At 31.6% G+C, this 19,265-nt stretch overlaps 2 protein-coding genes across 2 annotated transcripts; both read left to right on the forward strand.

Moving 5' to 3' along the window:
* The first annotated feature begins 8,344 nt into the window (after window positions 1-8,344).
* Window positions 8,345-11,401, forward strand: LOC105764118 (NADH dehydrogenase [ubiquinone] iron-sulfur protein 5-B). Its single transcript, XM_012582589.2, has 2 exons — window positions 8,345-8,580; window positions 11,066-11,401. The coding sequence occupies exons 1-2, from the start codon at window positions 8,431-8,433 to the stop codon at window positions 11,165-11,167; spliced, it is 252 nt and encodes an 83-aa protein (XP_012438043.1). The 5' UTR covers window positions 8,345-8,430; the 3' UTR covers window positions 11,168-11,401.
* Window positions 11,402-15,240: 3,839 nt separating this feature from the next.
* On the forward strand, window positions 15,241-16,731 carry LOC105764119 (phytochrome A-associated F-box protein). The gene has a single exon (XM_012582590.2). It carries the CDS (start codon window positions 15,459-15,461, stop codon window positions 16,440-16,442), a length of 984 nt encoding a protein of 327 aa, XP_012438044.1. The 5' UTR covers window positions 15,241-15,458; the 3' UTR covers window positions 16,443-16,731.
* The last annotated feature ends 2,534 nt before the right edge of the window (window positions 16,732-19,265 follow it).

Raw genomic sequence — 19,265 nt, forward strand, 5'->3', positions numbered from 1 at the left:
AATCTAATTAGTGAGAACGATGCCGTTTAACTCTGACCCAAATGAAAACAAAATTAAATATGCGGTACAAATTAAAAACCCAGAAGAAAAATGAAGCAAAAGGGAAAAGAAAATCCAGAAAAGAAAAAAAACTGAAATCACCTTTAATATTTTGCTTTTTTTGTTTTTTTTCTTGAATATTCTATTTGATTCCTGTATTTAATATGCGTGAAAAAAATAATCCTCCTCGAAACGATAAAGAAATGGGGTTTTATAACCCCGGAAATACATCCATTTTTCCTTTTATTTTTCTCCTATTTTCTTTTCTGTTGCTATTTTGTTATTTTCCTTTTCTCTTTCTATTTGCTGCTTGTTTGTTGCGTCATTGCGGTGCAAGCGGAGTGGACATAAGTCAGAGAGACGTCGTTGATGCGCGCGGAGAACCCCTGGTTTCGGCCACAATGCAAACAGTTTCAGAAACCCTTAGGGTTTCTGGAAACTTGAATTTGGGCCTCCAATATTGGGCTAGGGTTGTTTGGATTTTAGTGGGTTATTTTGGGTATTGGGTTTATTCGGGTTTTTCTAGGCTGCTTAGGTATTTCGGGTTTTGTAATCGGGTTTGGGTTTAGGGTCTATTTCGGGTTTGGACCTTAATTGTTTGGGTTAAGTTTTGGACTATTGGACTTTTAATTTTGATTTTGTTTTATTTAGTTTTTATATATGTATATGTATATATATATATATATATATATATATATATATATTATTTTTTGTGATGTATATGGGCCGGGCATAAATTGGGTATTACATATATGTTTAATTGGCTTGAATCATGAAAGTACCACTGAGCTTTATTGTTCAATGTATGGTTTGTTTATTCCATACGCAAGTTTAGATGGATTTCGAAATCTCGAGAAGTAACTCAGTATCCAATTTGTAGCCCTCAACTTAGCAATGTTTTTATAGTTTCTTTTACATTTTGATATAAGGCATGTACCTAGGTTTTGAGTTGGTTTTGTATATTATATGATCATGTTGATATTTAGGCTAGTAAGGGTTAACTCTATGACCAAATGCTATTGCATATGGTATGTTTTGTGATTGTTGAAGTTGAAGAGAACTCGATATGCATATGTGATATTAGATTGGATGTAATGAATTGGTACCAAATGAATAAAAACGTGGAAATTATCATTGGTAGGAAAGTAGAAATGATATATTGTGTAATGTATATGTATATTCAATGTTAAAGGTTAGAAATGAACATATAAAAATGGTATCTCTGAATTGAGGAATTGGTTTTTGTGTTTAAGTGTACAAATTGATACCATTTAGACCTTTTTGGAAACAAATGATCACATCGCGTCAAGGAAATCAACAATGAATTGCTTCGCGATCTAGAACCCCCGAAGTCACGATGTTAACTCGATAGTTTCCAAATTTTATATTTTGGTCCTTATTCGACCTCGAGTCATCTTAAGAGCTTCCGTAAGCTCGTACGAGACTCAAGAATGTTTGTATATCATGTTGTAATTATGTACTAAACTTAATAATATGTCTTTACTATTAAAATGGATTGTATTTGATTGTAGTTGCCCAGACAACGAATGTGGCATCCCATAGCTTGGACCTAGCAATCGGGTCAAGTATAGGATGTTACAAATATTCTCAATTTGATCCTAATTCTAGAAAATTAAAAGAAACATATAAAAATACATAAATATTTTTAAAATAATAATAAATTTAAATTTTATATTATTACTAATATTAAATAAAATAAAAAATTCTCTCCCAACCTATCCCTCTCCCCTTCCTCCACCACCGTCTTTACCCTTACTTTATCCCCCTCCCTTTCCCACCCACCAAAATTATTATCACAATCCTTTATTCTTCGAAGCTTGGTTGTAGAGATCGATGGTGAACCACATTATACCGTCAACAATGTATCTTATGTTACACCGGAAACTCCATTAAAGTTGGTTAATGCCTTCGCCAATGGAATGAATGGTGTTTACGTGCTGGACGAATTCCCCTCAAATTCTTCAAAAGTTGGAGCAGTGAATCGAGTATTCGTAGCATCAGGGATCCATCCATGATGGGTGGATGGAGCTAGTGTTGAAGAGTGATTTAGATATCATCCATACTTGGCATTTTGATGGTTTCTCATTTTTCGTAATTGGGTAAGTGAAGACTTCAGTTAGAATTCATATTGTAAAATAGGAGAAGATTATGATTTTTAAAAATTCGAATTTGTATTGAAGGTAATCAAATCGACCTGAATCAAATTCACTAGATTATTTTGATTCATCAGTTTTCAATAAAAATTTTAAAAATAATATATGTTTGAATAAAAATAAAATATTTATGTATTTTTATATGTTTCTTTGAATTTTTAAAGTTAGGATCAAATTGAGAACATTTGTAAATTTTGAAAGTTCATTTTTAAAATTATGACTAAATCAATATAATATGTAAAATCCGAGGGTTAAATTTGTTATTATAGCAATTTTTTAATTGCCATGTCACTCGTTGTTTGTGATTTTAATAGGAGTGACCAAAATGACCGAATTATATAACATGCGTATTTAAATTGTAAACTTTTTATTTTGGGTGCTTAAAACAAAAATTTTATAATTAAATGGCTATTTATGTAATTTATTTTTTATTACAATAACTAATGTGACATTTTTTAACCAATTAAAAATATTGTTAACTTAATATAGGAGTGAGCAAAATATACAATCATCCATAAATGCAATTAATTTATTTCGTTCTCATATCAAACTTTACGCTTAATAATAGTGATAATTAGTAAGAAATGGCGTTAACAAATAATTGATGTCTTTATGCCCCTGCCCAGTTGCTTTACAAATAACACCCAAAGCATTTCTCTTGATTATAACCATGAAGATGCAGAACCTCGAATCATAGCACTCAAACACCAACTCACACAACTATTACTCCTATCGAGGCTTTTTCTGAGTTCATGGTTACCCTCAATATTTCCCTTTCTACTTCTTTGGCCAACTCGGTCGTCATTCCCCACCAGTTGTCCTAGGTACCCAACGTCCTCCAGCCATTCCACAATATCCTAGAGATGACCTTCTCAGGCAATTCTTTTCTCGTTTGGTTTCTCCATCTAAGCCAACCATAGTTGTTATGCCACTAGATCAAGCCTCTCAACAACAACAAGCTTCTGGTGTCACAGACTTAGATTTTTCCCAAGGCAGTTTCTTCGCTAAAAAAAAAGGCCTAAGTCAGCCTAACTAGGGGTGTTCATTCGGTTAACCGACCAATTAACCAACCCGAAATTATTATAACTGAATTAACCGACCTCCCAAAATTTTTAACCGTTAATCGAATCGAATTTTTTTTAAAAAAATTAACCGAACCGAATTTTTTTCGGTTAATAAGGTCAGTTAACCGAATTAACCGAAAAATATGTGTTGTTCATTTTTGGTTAAAAATTACCCGAATTATCCGAATTACCCGACTTACCCGAATTACCCAACTTACCCGACTTACCCGAATTAACCGAAAATTACCCGAATTACCCGAATTACCCGAATTGACACTTTGAGATTATGTCACATTATTAAACTTTTACATATTTTAAGTTGATAAAAATAAATCTAATTGTTAATTTAAGTACTAAAGCCAATGAAATTGAAATATTAAAATGAACTTAGTTATTACGTTAAAAGACTAAAAATTACATGTAAGAATAAGACATGGAAATGTTTGAACTTTGAACATTAAAGAGGGGGAAATGGAAATTTTTCCAGGTATTTGCATTCAAACAGCTCTTTTTCATTCTTGGACCCATTTGCTCTTTATTTTAAACCAGCTTCTGCCTTTGGCAAATACAGTTATAAATAATAGCTCCATTGCTGACTTTCTCATCTTAAATATTAAATATGGTTACGCAAAGTTCAACCATAGTTTAATTGGAATTACTAATTCCATTCTAAATATTAATTTGATGGGATTATGCCAGCTATCGGAATACAAGCAGGCCAATAAGTTTCAGCAGCAGCTTGTTGGTAAACTTCCAACAAATCCCTTCCCTTCTGAGATTGAGACCGAGATTTAGGGCTACTGGCTACGGGTGTTGCTTGGGACTGTGTGTGTGAGTTGTGACAGTGTGAGTGAGAGTGAAAGTGAAAGTGAAAATTGTGAAATTAGGGAGGAGGGCTGGAGGGGTGTTGTGAAATCTGCTGCTGAGAAATAGACCAAATGGTAATGGACAGCGGGCCAGGTTCTACCGTTCTAGGGCCAAGGCTATTGAATACTTGAATTTGGGCTGTCCTATTCGGTAAGCCTAAGAGAAAATTGGGCTGGATTTAAATTGGGCTGGGTTTAAATTGGGAGGGAGTAGGCCTAGGGTGTAAATTCAGTTTACCCGAATTTTTTCGGTTAACCGACCCGTGCCGAACCGATTTAACCGTTAACCGAACAAACCAAAAAAACTTAACCGATCCCCGACCAAATTTTTTCGGTTAACCGACCAATTAACCGAACTCGGTCGGTTAACCGAAAAAATTTGGTTTTAACCGAATAATGCACAGCCCTAAGCCTAACTACCAACAATTGAGAATTCAACAGAATTCTTCTAAGGCACCAAGGAAGAACAAAGATGAACGAATATGAAACATAAGAACAAAGCCACAGAAAAGCTAAGAACACAAGAGAGAGTTTGAGAGAATGCTCTCATGAATTCTATTTCTCTTAAGAATTCAAGATACAATGGATAATTTACAAGTGAAGGAGAGGTTCTCTATTTATAGTTGAGCTCACCCAAAACCAACGGTCAATATTAAGTTACATCGACGGCTAAGATTAAAAGCTATCTACAAATCAAATATCTAATATTACATTATCATATCTTCCAAGACTACAAGTTATCTCTAAGATTGCATATCTTTGAATTTGTCATACTTTGTAGATGAGCCTTCAATCTTTTCAAGCAACGGGCCAGTTTGTTTGGGCCACCCAGGCTTCTCTATTAGTTCTTGGAATCGGGTCAGTTATTGTGGGCTAAATGGTCCCCATCTCAATGATAAACTTCCATAGGATACATTGTGTGCGATGGTTATGGGCTTTGCATCTTGGCCCATGACACTAGCCCAACGCTAAGGGCTAGTTTAGCAATGTTTTTGAGAAGTACTTTTGAAAAGTTTGATTTAAAAGTTGAGTGTTTAGCATTGCTGTCAAAAAGTGCTTTTGAGAAATAAAATGTTCATTTTAGACATGTTATTATTAAGTAAGAAATATACATTTAAATAATATTTAAATTAGTTAATATTATTATATTTTAGTAAGAATATAAAAAATTATTATAACTTGTTGTTAATATTTTAAAATATGAAATATAAATTTTAAATGTTTTTAAGCAATAAATATTAATTATTTATAAATTTTAATTAGAATATATAAACTATATTTTAAATATTTAAATATAACTATTAAATATTTGTAATTTATATTTTAAAAATATTTTTATTTTTAATTAATGATTTTTAACACATTTGTAATTAAGCATAAAAAAAAGGAAAAATACTATATTACTGGAGGGGTGAAAAAGTAATTAGGTACCAAAAGTGCTTTTGGGAGAGGAAAAGTTAAAATTTCAGCTTTTCCTTTCAAAAGTGCTTTTGAAAATCACTTTTAAAAAGTCAAAAATTTCAGTCAAAAGTGCTTTTTTTAAGCACTACTAAATAGGCCCTAAGTCACCAAGATGTAAAAGAAAATGCGTCTCATGGAAAAGCAACTCCTGGTTCAGCAACACCAGCTCTAGGAATAGCAAGAGCACCAACATCTATTGGACCTGCAAAATACTCATAATGCACAACTGATTGCAGAATTGCGTATAACTAAAGATGCCGACTTACCCCTTCTGCTACATCTAGAAGGCTCAGCTCAATCCACTGTTCGTAGGAATGGAAAGGAGCATAATGATGAAGTTATGCACGAGCCTCAAGGGGTTCAGAACAAAGTTGCTTCCGCTGATGAGCAAATTGCAACCTTAGGCTGGAGTTGCTACAAGAGACCAAGGATTCTAAATCCAGTAAAGTTTCTTGGAGCTATGCCAACGAACCCTTAGCCCTATTTGTCTTAACCCACAACCTTTCTACCTCTTTTAAGTTCCCTAAGTTGTACTACAATGGTGTGAGTGACCCAGAAGACCACCTTGCCCACTACAGCAACCATATGAACATATTTGGAGCCTCCGATGTAGTAAAATGCAGAGCTTTTTCCATGACCCTCTCCAACACTGCTCAACAGTGGTACCTATCACTCCCTCGAGGATCCATCAGTAACTTTGATCAACCAATCGTGTTATTAATGAGTAGATTTTTTCCCACTTTTTTCAATTTAATCCTTTTATACTTTTAATTTCTCACTTTTCCCCAATACTTTTTGCATTCTTGCGATTTAGTTGATACTTTAGATTTATTTCTCTTAATACACAAGTCTTTTTAAATTTTAAAAATGTTTTTAGGATGTTACACAGACATAAAAGCAATTAATATATCTGAGTATGAAATGAGAAAATGAAATTGTTCATATGATATGCTTTAATTCATATGTAACTGATATAGCATTATAGTTAACTTCAAATGTTGATATGTAACATGAAACTAAGCATGAAAGCATGATACAAATGTAAATATGGTTTAAGCTGTTGTTGACTTTCATATTAAATGTACATATGTTTATTTTGGTTATAATTGATTACTTGTTCGAATCATGATAGCATCACTGAGCTCTATTGCTTAGTGTACGGTTTGTTTATTTATGTGCACAGGTAACGTTAGACCTCGAGGACCTGAGAAGTACAACAACATTTAGAACTCAATTCTCGACTCAGCAAAATTTGTATAACTTTTAATATGTCTTGTAGCAAAATGGTATGTGCCTAACAACATAATTAGTCTTTGAACTTATTTTGATGTTTTGGGTGCTTACCATGTTAATGGCTTGTATATTGAATGTGATCATACATGTATGGTGATGTGAATATATGTTATAATTAGGGATATGATGATATGCATGTTTAATTTGCCATGTTTATACATGTTTGAGAAGTTGTTTGCATGCCAATTAAATGGATTTGATGCATGAATTTAGTAATAATGAGTACATGTTTGTGAATATGTGATTTTTAAGTGTTGAATATGCTTGAAATGGTGTTTTAAACTAGCTTTTAGTGTTCTATAGTATGTTGAAATGAATTGGTGTTGTTTTGGATCAAACTAAGTGAATTTTTGGGTCATTTTAGGGTCCTGGCAAACTTCTACCGATACAAGTGGTCAAAAGTATCAATACAAGTAAATCAACAGCAAAAAATTGAATAGAATAGTAACACCCAAAAGCATCATTAAAAGTACCCTATGTACCAATACAACAGGTCCAAATAGAGGTCTCTCCCTTGTTTTGACCTCCAAAGACCTGAACTCAATCATGATCATTTCCGAACACCTAAAATTCGATTAAAAATCTTTTAAAGGTGTTTAATTTGACTTGAACTTGATTTTAATCTATATGAATGTTTTGTAAATTATGATAAAAGTACACACTATGTTGACGTTGAATGGGAACTAGTTTTATTTGTTTTAATTAATATCCTCGAACTTGTTTTCATGAAATTATAAAATATTTGAATGTTTTAACTTGTCTATATTTGAAATAATTATTTTGTATAATATGGTTAATGCTTGATGTTTGAGTTGAATTTAAAAGAAAGGTTAATCCTAGTTGCTTCGACAACGAATGTAGTGTTTTTCATTCGGATCCGACAACCGGGTCGGGTGTGGGGTGCTACAAATCTCAAAACTATACATAATTTTTTTTGTCTAATATGCAATGTTACACATGAACCTTGATTTTATGCAATTTTATACATAAAATTTTATTTAATCCAAAAAATTTATTAACACAATTATCGATGTATCATTATTTTAATTTTACATATTACATACACAAATACTTATATTTATATAAAATAAAAATAAATGGATGTATATATTTATTTAAACGTGTACAATTGAATTGAAATTAAAGTTTCACATATACATTTTGAAACAAAACCACAAATTCCGATATATAATGACACCAAAACAAAATTTATATATCAAATTACACATTAAATTAAAGTTCACGTGTACTTTTACTATTTATCCCAAATAATTATTATATTTTTAATCTCCAATTAGAGCTAACCCAACATCGAGTAAATGGATTGATAGTGACCCAGCAAAACTGGATGAGGCCCGGTTGTCCATGCGTCGCCCCGTAAGCCCAATTGTCTGGTATTTTGGTAATTCCCGGCTACAAGATTGAAACTACTGAAAGAGTCTTTTCATCACTTCTCTGCACAATTAAATTGGAAATTTTACAGTATATAATCCATTTTGATCGAGCGGACAAGAGAGGTAGAAAAATAGTGTGATGGCATCCGGGTGGGGAATCAACGGTAACAAAGGCAGGTGCTACGATTTCTGGGTCGACTTCAGCGAGTGCATGTCCCGTTGCAGAGAGCCCAAGGACTGTGGACTTCTCCGTGAAGATTATCTCGAGTGCCTCCACCATTCTAAAGAGGTAATTATTTCCCCTTCTTTAAGTTTTAATTTTATTTCCTTTCGATTAGATTCCAGATTTATGGATTTTATTTTATTTTTCCCATTTAAATGTTCCCAAAACCCTAATTCTTTTTGTACTCTCGCCAATGAAGTGTCTAATTAGTTCTTGATCCATTTAGCTATAATTATTCTGGAGTTGACGCGTTTCTTATGAGATAGATTAACTCTCTTTTTTTGTTTATTGAATTTCGTGCTTTGTTCTTGGGCTTCACTGAATTTCACGACTTGACGGTCGTCCTCAAGCTCGTAAGGGGTTGGAATTGGTTCAGTTAGTTTCTTTTGAGGATTTTTTGCAAATGAGAACGTTGCATTGATTTTTTCCAATCGTAATTTCGCATCCAAGCCACTGCTGTCCGTTGCATGCTTAGATTCTAAGTTGGAAAAAAAAAAGAATTGGATTTATCTCGATGATCCCATTTCAGCTTATGAATCAAGTATTAATATTAATGCTTTTTTATGTTCTAGGCTCCGTTTACCATTGAGGTTGAAAAGAGTTTTTCAACTCAAACTATGATTTCAAGCTAAAAGCAATGCTAGGAGCTTTTCAAACCATACCATGTTTTAGAATTGAGATTTTAACCCAAGCTAACAAGTCAAGAATTTTAGCTTTTCGCTTTTGCAAAAGTGCTTTTGGCTGAAATTACTTTCTTAGCCTCATTAAAGCACTTTTACTAAGCTTTTTTCCACATCAATAGTAAACTGGCCCTTAGGCTTTGGCAGAGTAGAAAGAAAATTGAAGGGATAGAAAACTAGATGTTATCATCGACTATAATTATCTAACAGTTAAAGTACAGTTGATATAGTTGAGGCGCAATCAAAATATGGTTTTTGGGGATGGAATTTGTGGCATCAGCCAATAGGGTTTATCGTTTTTCTAATTTCTTCTCTAGCAGAATGTGAGAGATTACCTTTTGATTTGAAGGATGGAAAACATAATTTTCCTTTCCATAGGTGTGCTTGGTAGGAAAGATGGAAAAATGGGAAGAAATGTCAACAATTGCTTGGTAGAGTTGAAAAATGAAAGGATAGAAAATAAAACATTTGAAAAATGCATAATTTTGAACTAGCATACACCTCTCCCTCATTTTCTCCTCTCATCTTTCCAATTTGGAAGGGTTGATTTTAATGCATTAGGATGAAAAATGATCATCTCTTCTATTTTCTTTCCTCTCACTTTCCTTTCCAATCAAGCACATGCAAAATTCATTTTTTTCCCACTTTTCCACTTCCTCCTCCCATCCCTCCACTTTTCCACCCAACCAAGCACACCCTTTGTTCTGCTGCTGGGACCAGATCATCCAGTTATAGATAGCTTCATTAGTTTGAGAAGTCTTTTACCTCTAGGTGGTGTTTGGTATCATGCTATCTCTTTGAAGTTAAGGTTGACCTATTCACTGTGTTTGTTAGGAACTTAGGGATCTTATATGACGATAGCTTTATGTCACGAGGATGATAAGATCAATGCTTTATGGTCGATCTGAATCCCATCAAAAGCAGTGGGAAAATTATCATCTCCTAGCCACTGCACTGAGGTTATGGTCTTTGAAATTATAGGAAAAATTTACCCACCAGATATGTTTCTGGCTAAAGTTTTATTGTTTATAAGCAAATATTCCATTTTAATTGTTTTATGCAAGAAAACTTATGTGATATTTAAATGTCAACATGTTGATGACCATTTCGAATTGTACTCATCAAGATTTGGTTCGTACTTCATAATTTTCTATATAAATGAATTCTTATTTATTACTGTTTCATTCAATAAAATTTGATTAATACAAAGATGTGGCACATGGTAGAATGATAAATTCTGGATTGTTGAATTGCTAATGTATGTATGTTGTTGTAAATTGATAATGCAAGTTTTTCCACTCATACTGCCGCTGGTATCCAAGAAACATAGAGTGTGTCATTCAAAAGGTATTAAAGCTACAATGCCAAGCATCTGAATCAATATAGCTGTGACATTGAGGCAGTTTTAGGGAATTTAATGGAACTTTTTATTCGTAAAGTTTTACGAGTTTACTGGAATTTGCTTGCAGTTTTGCTTAAAAGATGTCAATTTTCTGTAACCTACGAAACAGTCACAAGATGAAAACGATTTCAAGTGTGTGATTTATTGTGGAAAACTCTAATACATTCTCCATCAAATGGTATTTTAATGGTTTTTACAGGAGCAACTAGTCTGAATGCATAATCACGAAGGATAAATGAGCTTGTGATTATTTAGTTTATCTTACCTTTTATCATTCTCTACTCCAAAAACCAAGTTAGATGTTAACTTAGGTCAATGGCAAAGAAAATTTCATATTACTTAGCATTATAATTTGAATGTAGATATTTTGTTTTAATCCCATGATCCATATGGATGTTTGATTTAATTGGTGCTGGGATCCATTTCATATACTGACATTCATTGTGGCCAATCTTGATAACAATGGCAGTTTCAACGAAGGAATCGAATTTATAAGGAGGAGCAACGTAAATTAAGAGCTGCCGCACGAAAAGACAAGGAAGGCGAAAATGGTGTTCATCATCATGCATAGTCAGAATTTGTGATCCTTTAATTTTCCAATAATAATAATGCATGGAGATTGTTGTATTTATGTTGGGATTGGTATTTTAACTCTTTGCTAAATTACCTTTTGGTTTCCCTTTCATTGGAGTGGACATTGTTGTTTTCAGCCTGTGGCTGTGGGAGCAAAGTTAAATTGGGGTGAGCGAAACTTTTTTACTCAAAAAATTTTTGAATTTTGAATTAATCGAATAGAATTATTTTACTTTTTCGAGTTTGAATCGAGTTAAATTTTACAATTTGAATAATTCAAATAACTCAAATAGCAGATTAGTGTAAATACACATTTGGTTTTATAAATTTTGAAAATGAGTAAATTAATTTTTAACAAAATTATAAAAAATTAAATAATTTTAAAATTCAAAGTATTTATAAGATTTATATTTTTAAAAAATTATAGAAATTTTAAAATGTTATAAAATCTAAACTAAATATAAAAAATTAAAACAATAATTGTTTGGGATTTAATCAAGTAAATTAATTATAATTATTAGAGTTATTCGGTTTAGCGTTTTTATTTCCTTTTTAAGTTTTATGTTTTCGATAGTGTCTTTATTCAAAATAAAATAAAATAATGATTATGTTTTCTCTTGTCTCTGCATTGTTTGTAACTTTTATGTTTTATTTTTTCTTTTATATTATATATTTTGAAAATGAAATATGTAAAATATTTTTTGAAAAAAATCCTAATTTTTTCAAATATATTATTTTACTACTTTTATATCATGGTAAACGAAAATATTTTATATTAAAAATTATAAAATATATTAATAAAATACTTATTAATGGAATGACAATAGTTTTTATATGAAATTTGTTGGTCTTGTGTTTAATTTTTAAATAATATTTTTTAGTTGTTTTATTTGAAGATTATACAAAACTATGAAAATATGAAAATATTCTTACAATAATATTAATTACACCTTAAAATAAGTGTATTTTAGTAATTTCATAGTTAAGTTAATGTCAAGTTGACTCGTGACATCAACTCGGTCATCTATTTTACACATAGTATAGATAAATTATATGCCAAATTTTGTTTGAGCTTTATCATATAAAATATTTTCATACCAACAAGTGTAAGTGTAGTGATAAAATACATTATACTCCTAAGAAGAAAACAAAGATTCAAATCTTGAAAAATACGTTGTTGGGAAGTAAAATCACGAATCTTGAACATGGACCATAATACGGGTATGGAAAAATACTTTAAAAATTCATTCTATTTTTAATTAAAACTTTAGCATTAATCTATTAAACTAATATTCTTTTCCCAAGAAAATGGAAATTAAGATTATATTTTTAAAATAAACTTTGAAAATAATTTATTAAGTTATGAAAAAAAAAATTGAGTTATTAGATTTTTTCCCATAAATTATTTTATGGACTATTCCACCATATTATTCATGGTCATTTTTTAATTATTTAATGATATTTCAACAATTTTTTTCCATGTCATCGACATATAATTTTAGTAATATTTTTACCTTAAATCCTGAACCTCGAACCTTGAACACTAAACCTCAAACCCGAATTATAAACCCAAAATCTTAAACGTCGAAGGGGGTTTAAGGTTTGGATTTAATGGCTCAAATTTGTGGTTTATGATTCGGGGTTTGAGGGTTGAGTTCGTGTTTAGAGTTTTGAGTTCGAGGTTTAGCATTCAGGGTAAAAGAATACCAAAATTATATATTAATGACATGAAAAAAATTATTGAAATGTCATTAAATAATTGAAAAGAAACTATAAATGATGTGGTCGGAAGGGTCCATAAAATAATTTCCGTTAAAGACAAATGAATTTCATAAGTAATATTTTGAATTAAAAAAAATTATCTACCAAAATAATGAAATGTTTAGTTATTGATATGATTGTTACAGGCATTTTAATATTGTCGTACTAAATAGGTTTTTCTTCATATTATATTATTACACTAATCAACCAATTCATTGACGCTTTATTAAAGAAGATAGTAATGAAATAAGATTGGACGCTGAAGGAGGTGGGTTTTCCTTCAAAAATTGTATCCATGGTTACACGTTAAACCATAAATAAAAGGGATAATGTTACACTTGGTGCATGAGCTTTTATAAAATATTCAATGTGGTACCTAAATTATCATTTGGTACTTTTACTTTCATAAAATATCCAATGTGGCACTTGAACTATCAATTTATGTATCATTTAGTACATGTACTTGCATAAAGTGTCCAATGTGATATTTATACTTGGAAAATGTTTAATGTGGTATTTGAACTATCAATCATGTATTATTATGGTACTTGGAATTAACACTCATAGTAAACGCTAAAATTAATCAATGAAAATTCAACACGTGTATTTATTTTCAAATCAATAATTCCACATTGATAATATAATAATATGTGAAAAGATAAATAAATAAAAAGTAAATTAAATTAAATTAAAAAACTTGATTCAAATTCTTAAAACCCTAAAATTTAACTTTAAAACCTAAACAACATGAATTTAACATAAAAAATAAATTTATTCAAATTCTTAAAAACCCTAAAATTTCCAAAATTTCCCCAAATTTATATCTCTTACTTGACTTATTGAGCTTGAATGGGAGGTTGAATAACTTGATTTCGATTATCATTTCAAATTTTTTTGTATTTATCTTTTCACATAATACTTTATTATCCATGTGGAATTAATGATTCGGAAAAATCCACATGTTAGATTTTCATTGGTTGGTTTAGCATTTACTAAGGGTGTTAACTCCAAATACCATAATAATACACATATTGATAGTTCAAGTACCACCTTGAATATTTTCAAAGTATAAGTATCATGTTGGACATTTCATGAAAGTACAAACCTTAAATAATACACAAAGTGATAGTTTAAGTACCACATTAGACATTTTCAAAGTACAAGTACCACATTAGACATGTAATGAAAGTACAGTACCAAATAATATACAAATTGATGGTTCAAGTACGGCATTAGACATTTTAAGGTACATATACCACATTGGATATTTTATGAAAGTATAGGTACCAAATGTGACATTATCTCTAAATTTAATAATTGAAGGTATAATGTCAAATTTAACCCTCGACATTTACATCATTTGTCAATTTAGCTCTTATAATTTTTCAACTAAATTAAACCTTCAACTTTTTAAAATGAGTAGAATTTGACCATCAATCTTTTAAAAGGAATCTAGTTGTTATTTTTAACTTAAATGTTGACTAAAACCTTTTTAAACACGGGTAGTTTACATGGCAAGCCCTATGTACTTTATTTTTTTTCTAAATTTTGTGATTTTTTATTTTTAAAATATTTTATAATTTTAAATTATTTGTTAACGTGATATATAAGACAAGTAGTACCGTATCAATATAAAATTCTCATGGACTGTTATGTGGGTCAAATTGAACCCAAAAATAAGGACCAAATTGACAAATAATGTTAATGTTAAGGGCTAATCTTGATATATTGCCTAAATTTTATATATATATATATATATATATATATATATATATATATATATATATAAAACAAGAAAGAAACAAACGATTGGGATCCTGTAAATCTCGATGGATGATAAAATACTACTACTATGGGTCCTTTATATTTTCTTTAGGGGGAGGGGAACTAAGGGTGAAATTACTTGCCAACTCCCTCTATAATAGAGATCGATCAAATTAGTCCTTCTATTATTAAATAAATCAATTTAGTATTTGTACTATTAAAAAAATCAAACAAGACCAAATTCTATTAGAGTTAACATAAACTGTTTAAGAAATGACATAAAACTTATTAGCTTTTCATTTGCAAAATCTATACAACTTTTGAAATATTAACTCTGTTAAATAGTATCTGACATTATTTTTAAACAATAAATGTTAATTCTATTGAAATTGGTCGTATTTGATTCTTTTTAATAGTATAATGACTCAATTGATTCATTTAATAGTATGAGGATTAATTTAATAAAGGGACCTTTGACGAAAATTTACCCATAACTAAGTGGTCCAATATGCTGAGCTCACAGTCTCACCGCCACCAGATTCTTTGGCAAATGCAGCACCCGCCCACCACTTTCCTCATCTTCCCCCCAAATCATTTTAAAAGCAAAATGGAAAATTTTTATATATTTTTTCCCATCTCTGAAATCCCAGAATTCAATCATTTTTAGCTCAAAAACCCACTTTTTTTCCCCCTTTCCTTTTAATATATAGTCTTTACCTGAGAAACTACAAGGTTCACCAGCCCCCCCCCCCCCCACATTCAAAATGACGGAGACGCCGTTCTCAAAACTCTCCGACGACGTCGTTCTTAACATCTTCTCCAAGCTCGAACATCACCCCAAGAGCTGGGCTTGTCTCGCTTGTGTCTGCACCAAATTCTCTTCTCTCATTCACAACACCTGCTTCAAACAAAAATGCTTCAAAACCATCCCCGCCGTTTGCGCCGGTCTCCTCTCCTCTTCCTCCGTCCCTCCCGGCGGTTGGTCCTCCCTCCATAAGCTCTCCGTCTGCTGTCCTGGCCTCCATCACGCTGGCGTCCTTCTCGACCACTCCGATTTTGGCTTCGCACGTGAGATTGGCCCCGAGGTGAAATATCCCAAGCTAGCTAATTCCCAATTCTCCCCGCCGCCCACCGAGCCTTGGTCCAGCAAAGTGGAAGGGAATCCGAATCCGGATCCGGAAAATAACGCTCCCGGGTCCGATTGTTCATGGTCGCTTTTCGATGATCTATGTTACGACACCGTTTCAAACCCGTCCGAGTCGATAGACGGTTATAAAGTAGAAAGAATTGACAACAGAGACATAAAAACCGGGCGTGAATTTCTCGTTTGTAAAAGGAGGAAACTATCTAGACCGCTTAGATCCCATCTAGCAGACGGCGTTTGGAACTTAAGCCGAGAACAGGGCAACAAGTTGTTAGCGAGCCGGTTCCGAGGCGATTGTTTATACATTTGCGATTGGCCGGGATGCATTCACATGGAGGAGAAGCGGAATTACATGCTTTTCAGAGGGGTTTTCAACGACTTCAAGAAATCCCGAGTGTGGAGGACGATAAATGATGGGAACAGGCGCAAGATCGATCTGAGTTGCGCCTTTTGCTCTTGTAAACAAACATGGGATTTGCATTCTGCTTTCTGTTTGAGGCGGGTTTTCGGGTACCACGATGATGGGGAGCCAGTTGTTCGAGCTTATGTTTGTGAGAACGGACATGTTTCTGGTGCTTGGACTGATTTGCCTTTGTACACTTAAGGGAAACAGCATATCACATCAACATTACTAGTAAGTTGTTTCCAGTTAAAGTAAGTGGAATTTACAACTTGATGATGATTAGTAAGCAGCATTTAGTATTGGGTTTGATTTATTGATAGAAATGATGTTCTTTGTTGGCTTTCTCAGAAGATGAGACTAGTGATTATCATTATGGTTATGTCTATTACATTGTATACCAGCATTGGATTGTTAGATTATCTAGTGCGATTTTTGGCATTGGATTATTAGTTTATCAAGTGAAGTTGAATTTCAATCTTTGAACTATTAATTCTTTGGATTTAATCCTTGTTTGTTCTGCTACTAAAAGGGTACTTTCCAGTTTGTTTTCCACTATGAAATTTGTGGTTTTAAAATGAACTTGAAACAAGGGCTTTGTAGTGCTTGTTGAAATCTTGAAATCAGAGCATTGTGTGTTTAGACTACATTATTGGTTGTTTGCTATCTATGTTGCTTGCTTTTTTCATTCTGCCAAAAATTCAGGCAGCAGAGGTTACTGCAACCAACTATATAATTATTTTTGATGCATTTTTGGGGTTGTTTCTTGTCAATCCAGCTGACTACAACTGAGAGTCACTCAACCATTTGCCTTGGTCATAGTTGAGTTTTCTGTTTTCATGTTTATGCATGCATGCAATCTTTACCGGTTATCATGGTTAAATTCTGCTATTAATTTTTGTAGTATGCTTAAGTTATGAATTTTGTCCCTCAAGTGAGTGTACTTTTTGAATTTGAAATTGAAATTTCAGTCTTGACCGAATGGTAACTATTATATTCATTGGGTTAAGTTCTGTTAACAAACATATTATCATATCTGCAATGTCATGTTAGCTTATTATTTTTATATATTATTAGAAGAAAGTCAATTAATGGGTTTCACAATTATCATTTGTGTCAAGACCAAAATTTCAAATTTGAAAGTATGGGGGCTGAGAATGGTTAAATTGAACATGGATTAAATTTACAATTTTCACACATAATACAAAACTGATAGTAGTATAATTTAATCAAACAAATTTAATTGCTATTAGTTGGTCACGACTAAAATCTTAAAATTCGCAAAGCATAAGTATTACAATTTGATCATTTGTTAAAAAATATTGGGAGGGACCATCTTAAAAAGTTCTGTAGCTATAACTAAATTGGGTAGAAGACAAAAGTGATGAGTCTGAATGTCGATGGAGGAATCTAGCCTTTATGCATGGGTGATATAAACTGCTTCACTGAAGGCAACATCCAGTAAAACTTCGCTTTTATTCCATGCTTTTTTCTTGGCTTGATAATGGCAGTTAAGATTATCAATATTCACATGTTTAAAGCATCTAGGATTGGTAAACTTACCAATAACCCAAAGTGACACTTTATCTGAACCATCCCCATTGCAACAAACCACAATAGTAAGTCTTTCCTTGTCCTTTTTTCGTCCTTCTAATTGCTTTGTAGCCAGTGAATGATCTACTTGCAATCGATAAAACAAGTCTGTTTCATCCATATTATAGATATCCTTCCAATAAAAATTTTCCAATTTAGCTCTTATTTGAGGTAAAACATGTTCAATATTCTCCATAACAACTGAACCACTTTCATCAATGTCTTGCCTTGAGCTGTTCTAGCCAACCAATTAAGAAGTTAAATTCAAAATTTGCATCACCATACATTTTTGTAGAAACTTTTTTGCTTTAGTTTGAATTATTTCTCAAATCATGTTTACTTTCTCTTGATATTGGAGAAACCACTCTTACAATGCATTCTCTAATTCAGGATATTTGGCTGATTTGTGTATTTTAACTTTGATACTCTTATCTCTTTTGACAAATATTTAGATGACCTTGTAAGAGTATTTGATATTGTTGATTGGCTAACCGAGAGATCAAATGTTTGTTGAACCCACTGTTGCAAATCTTGTTGACTTGAAGAGGGATGCTTATTTTTGTACTCACATATTGCTTTTCTTATCTCATTTGTCAATATAGACTTTTTTACACATTTCAAATGAGAAACCATCGAGGAAAAGATTATATGAATTACAACATTTTGATATGTACATGTGTTTATTTATAATAAAATTTTTGAACTATCCAATTAATATATACGTATTGGATTTTGAAACCATTAGCTCTTTCTTTTTGGTTACATGAATCAATTAATTAATTTGTTTTTTGGTTACATGAACTAATTAACTTTGATTCATTGTACTTACATGCATTTTGAATTTTGATAAAAAAAAACTCATGCATGAAGTATAAAATATTCACTAAATTAATAAATTTATCAATAAATTAATAAAGTATTCATTCATCAATAAATTAATAACTTCGGTAAAATAATAAATTTTTCAGGTCCCAAAATATTATTTTATAGAAGTTTTACTGTAATTACAAATCCAGATTGTTGATTTCTATAACAGATGCGTAATATGTTGTAGGTTTGCATTTCTTATTAGGGAGAAAATGTTTTTTTCCTCAATGAATATGAGAAGTTGTACACTAAAATAAGTAAAATTGGCTGCTGATGCGAATTTTAGTGGTGCGAAGTTCGTACAAATTTAAATCTCGTACGTTGAATCTTAAAAGTAAATATGAATAATTTATTTTTTAACTTAAAACTTAAAATAATCTGATATTTACGATGTTCATAATTTGGTTAAAATCGAAGTAATTGATCAAATCAGTTTGTGGTTGAATTTATCTCGGTTGGAGGTCGATTAATAATTTGTTAATGATTTTCTTTTTAATAGTTTAAAAATATTATATATAATGTATATTATTTATTTCAATCAATATAAAATATAATAGTTCAAAAATA

Source organism: Gossypium raimondii, chromosome 12 (assembly GCF_025698545.1).
Source record: "Gossypium raimondii isolate GPD5lz chromosome 12, ASM2569854v1, whole genome shotgun sequence".
Classification (NCBI taxonomy): Eukaryota; Viridiplantae; Streptophyta; class Magnoliopsida; order Malvales; family Malvaceae; genus Gossypium; species Gossypium raimondii.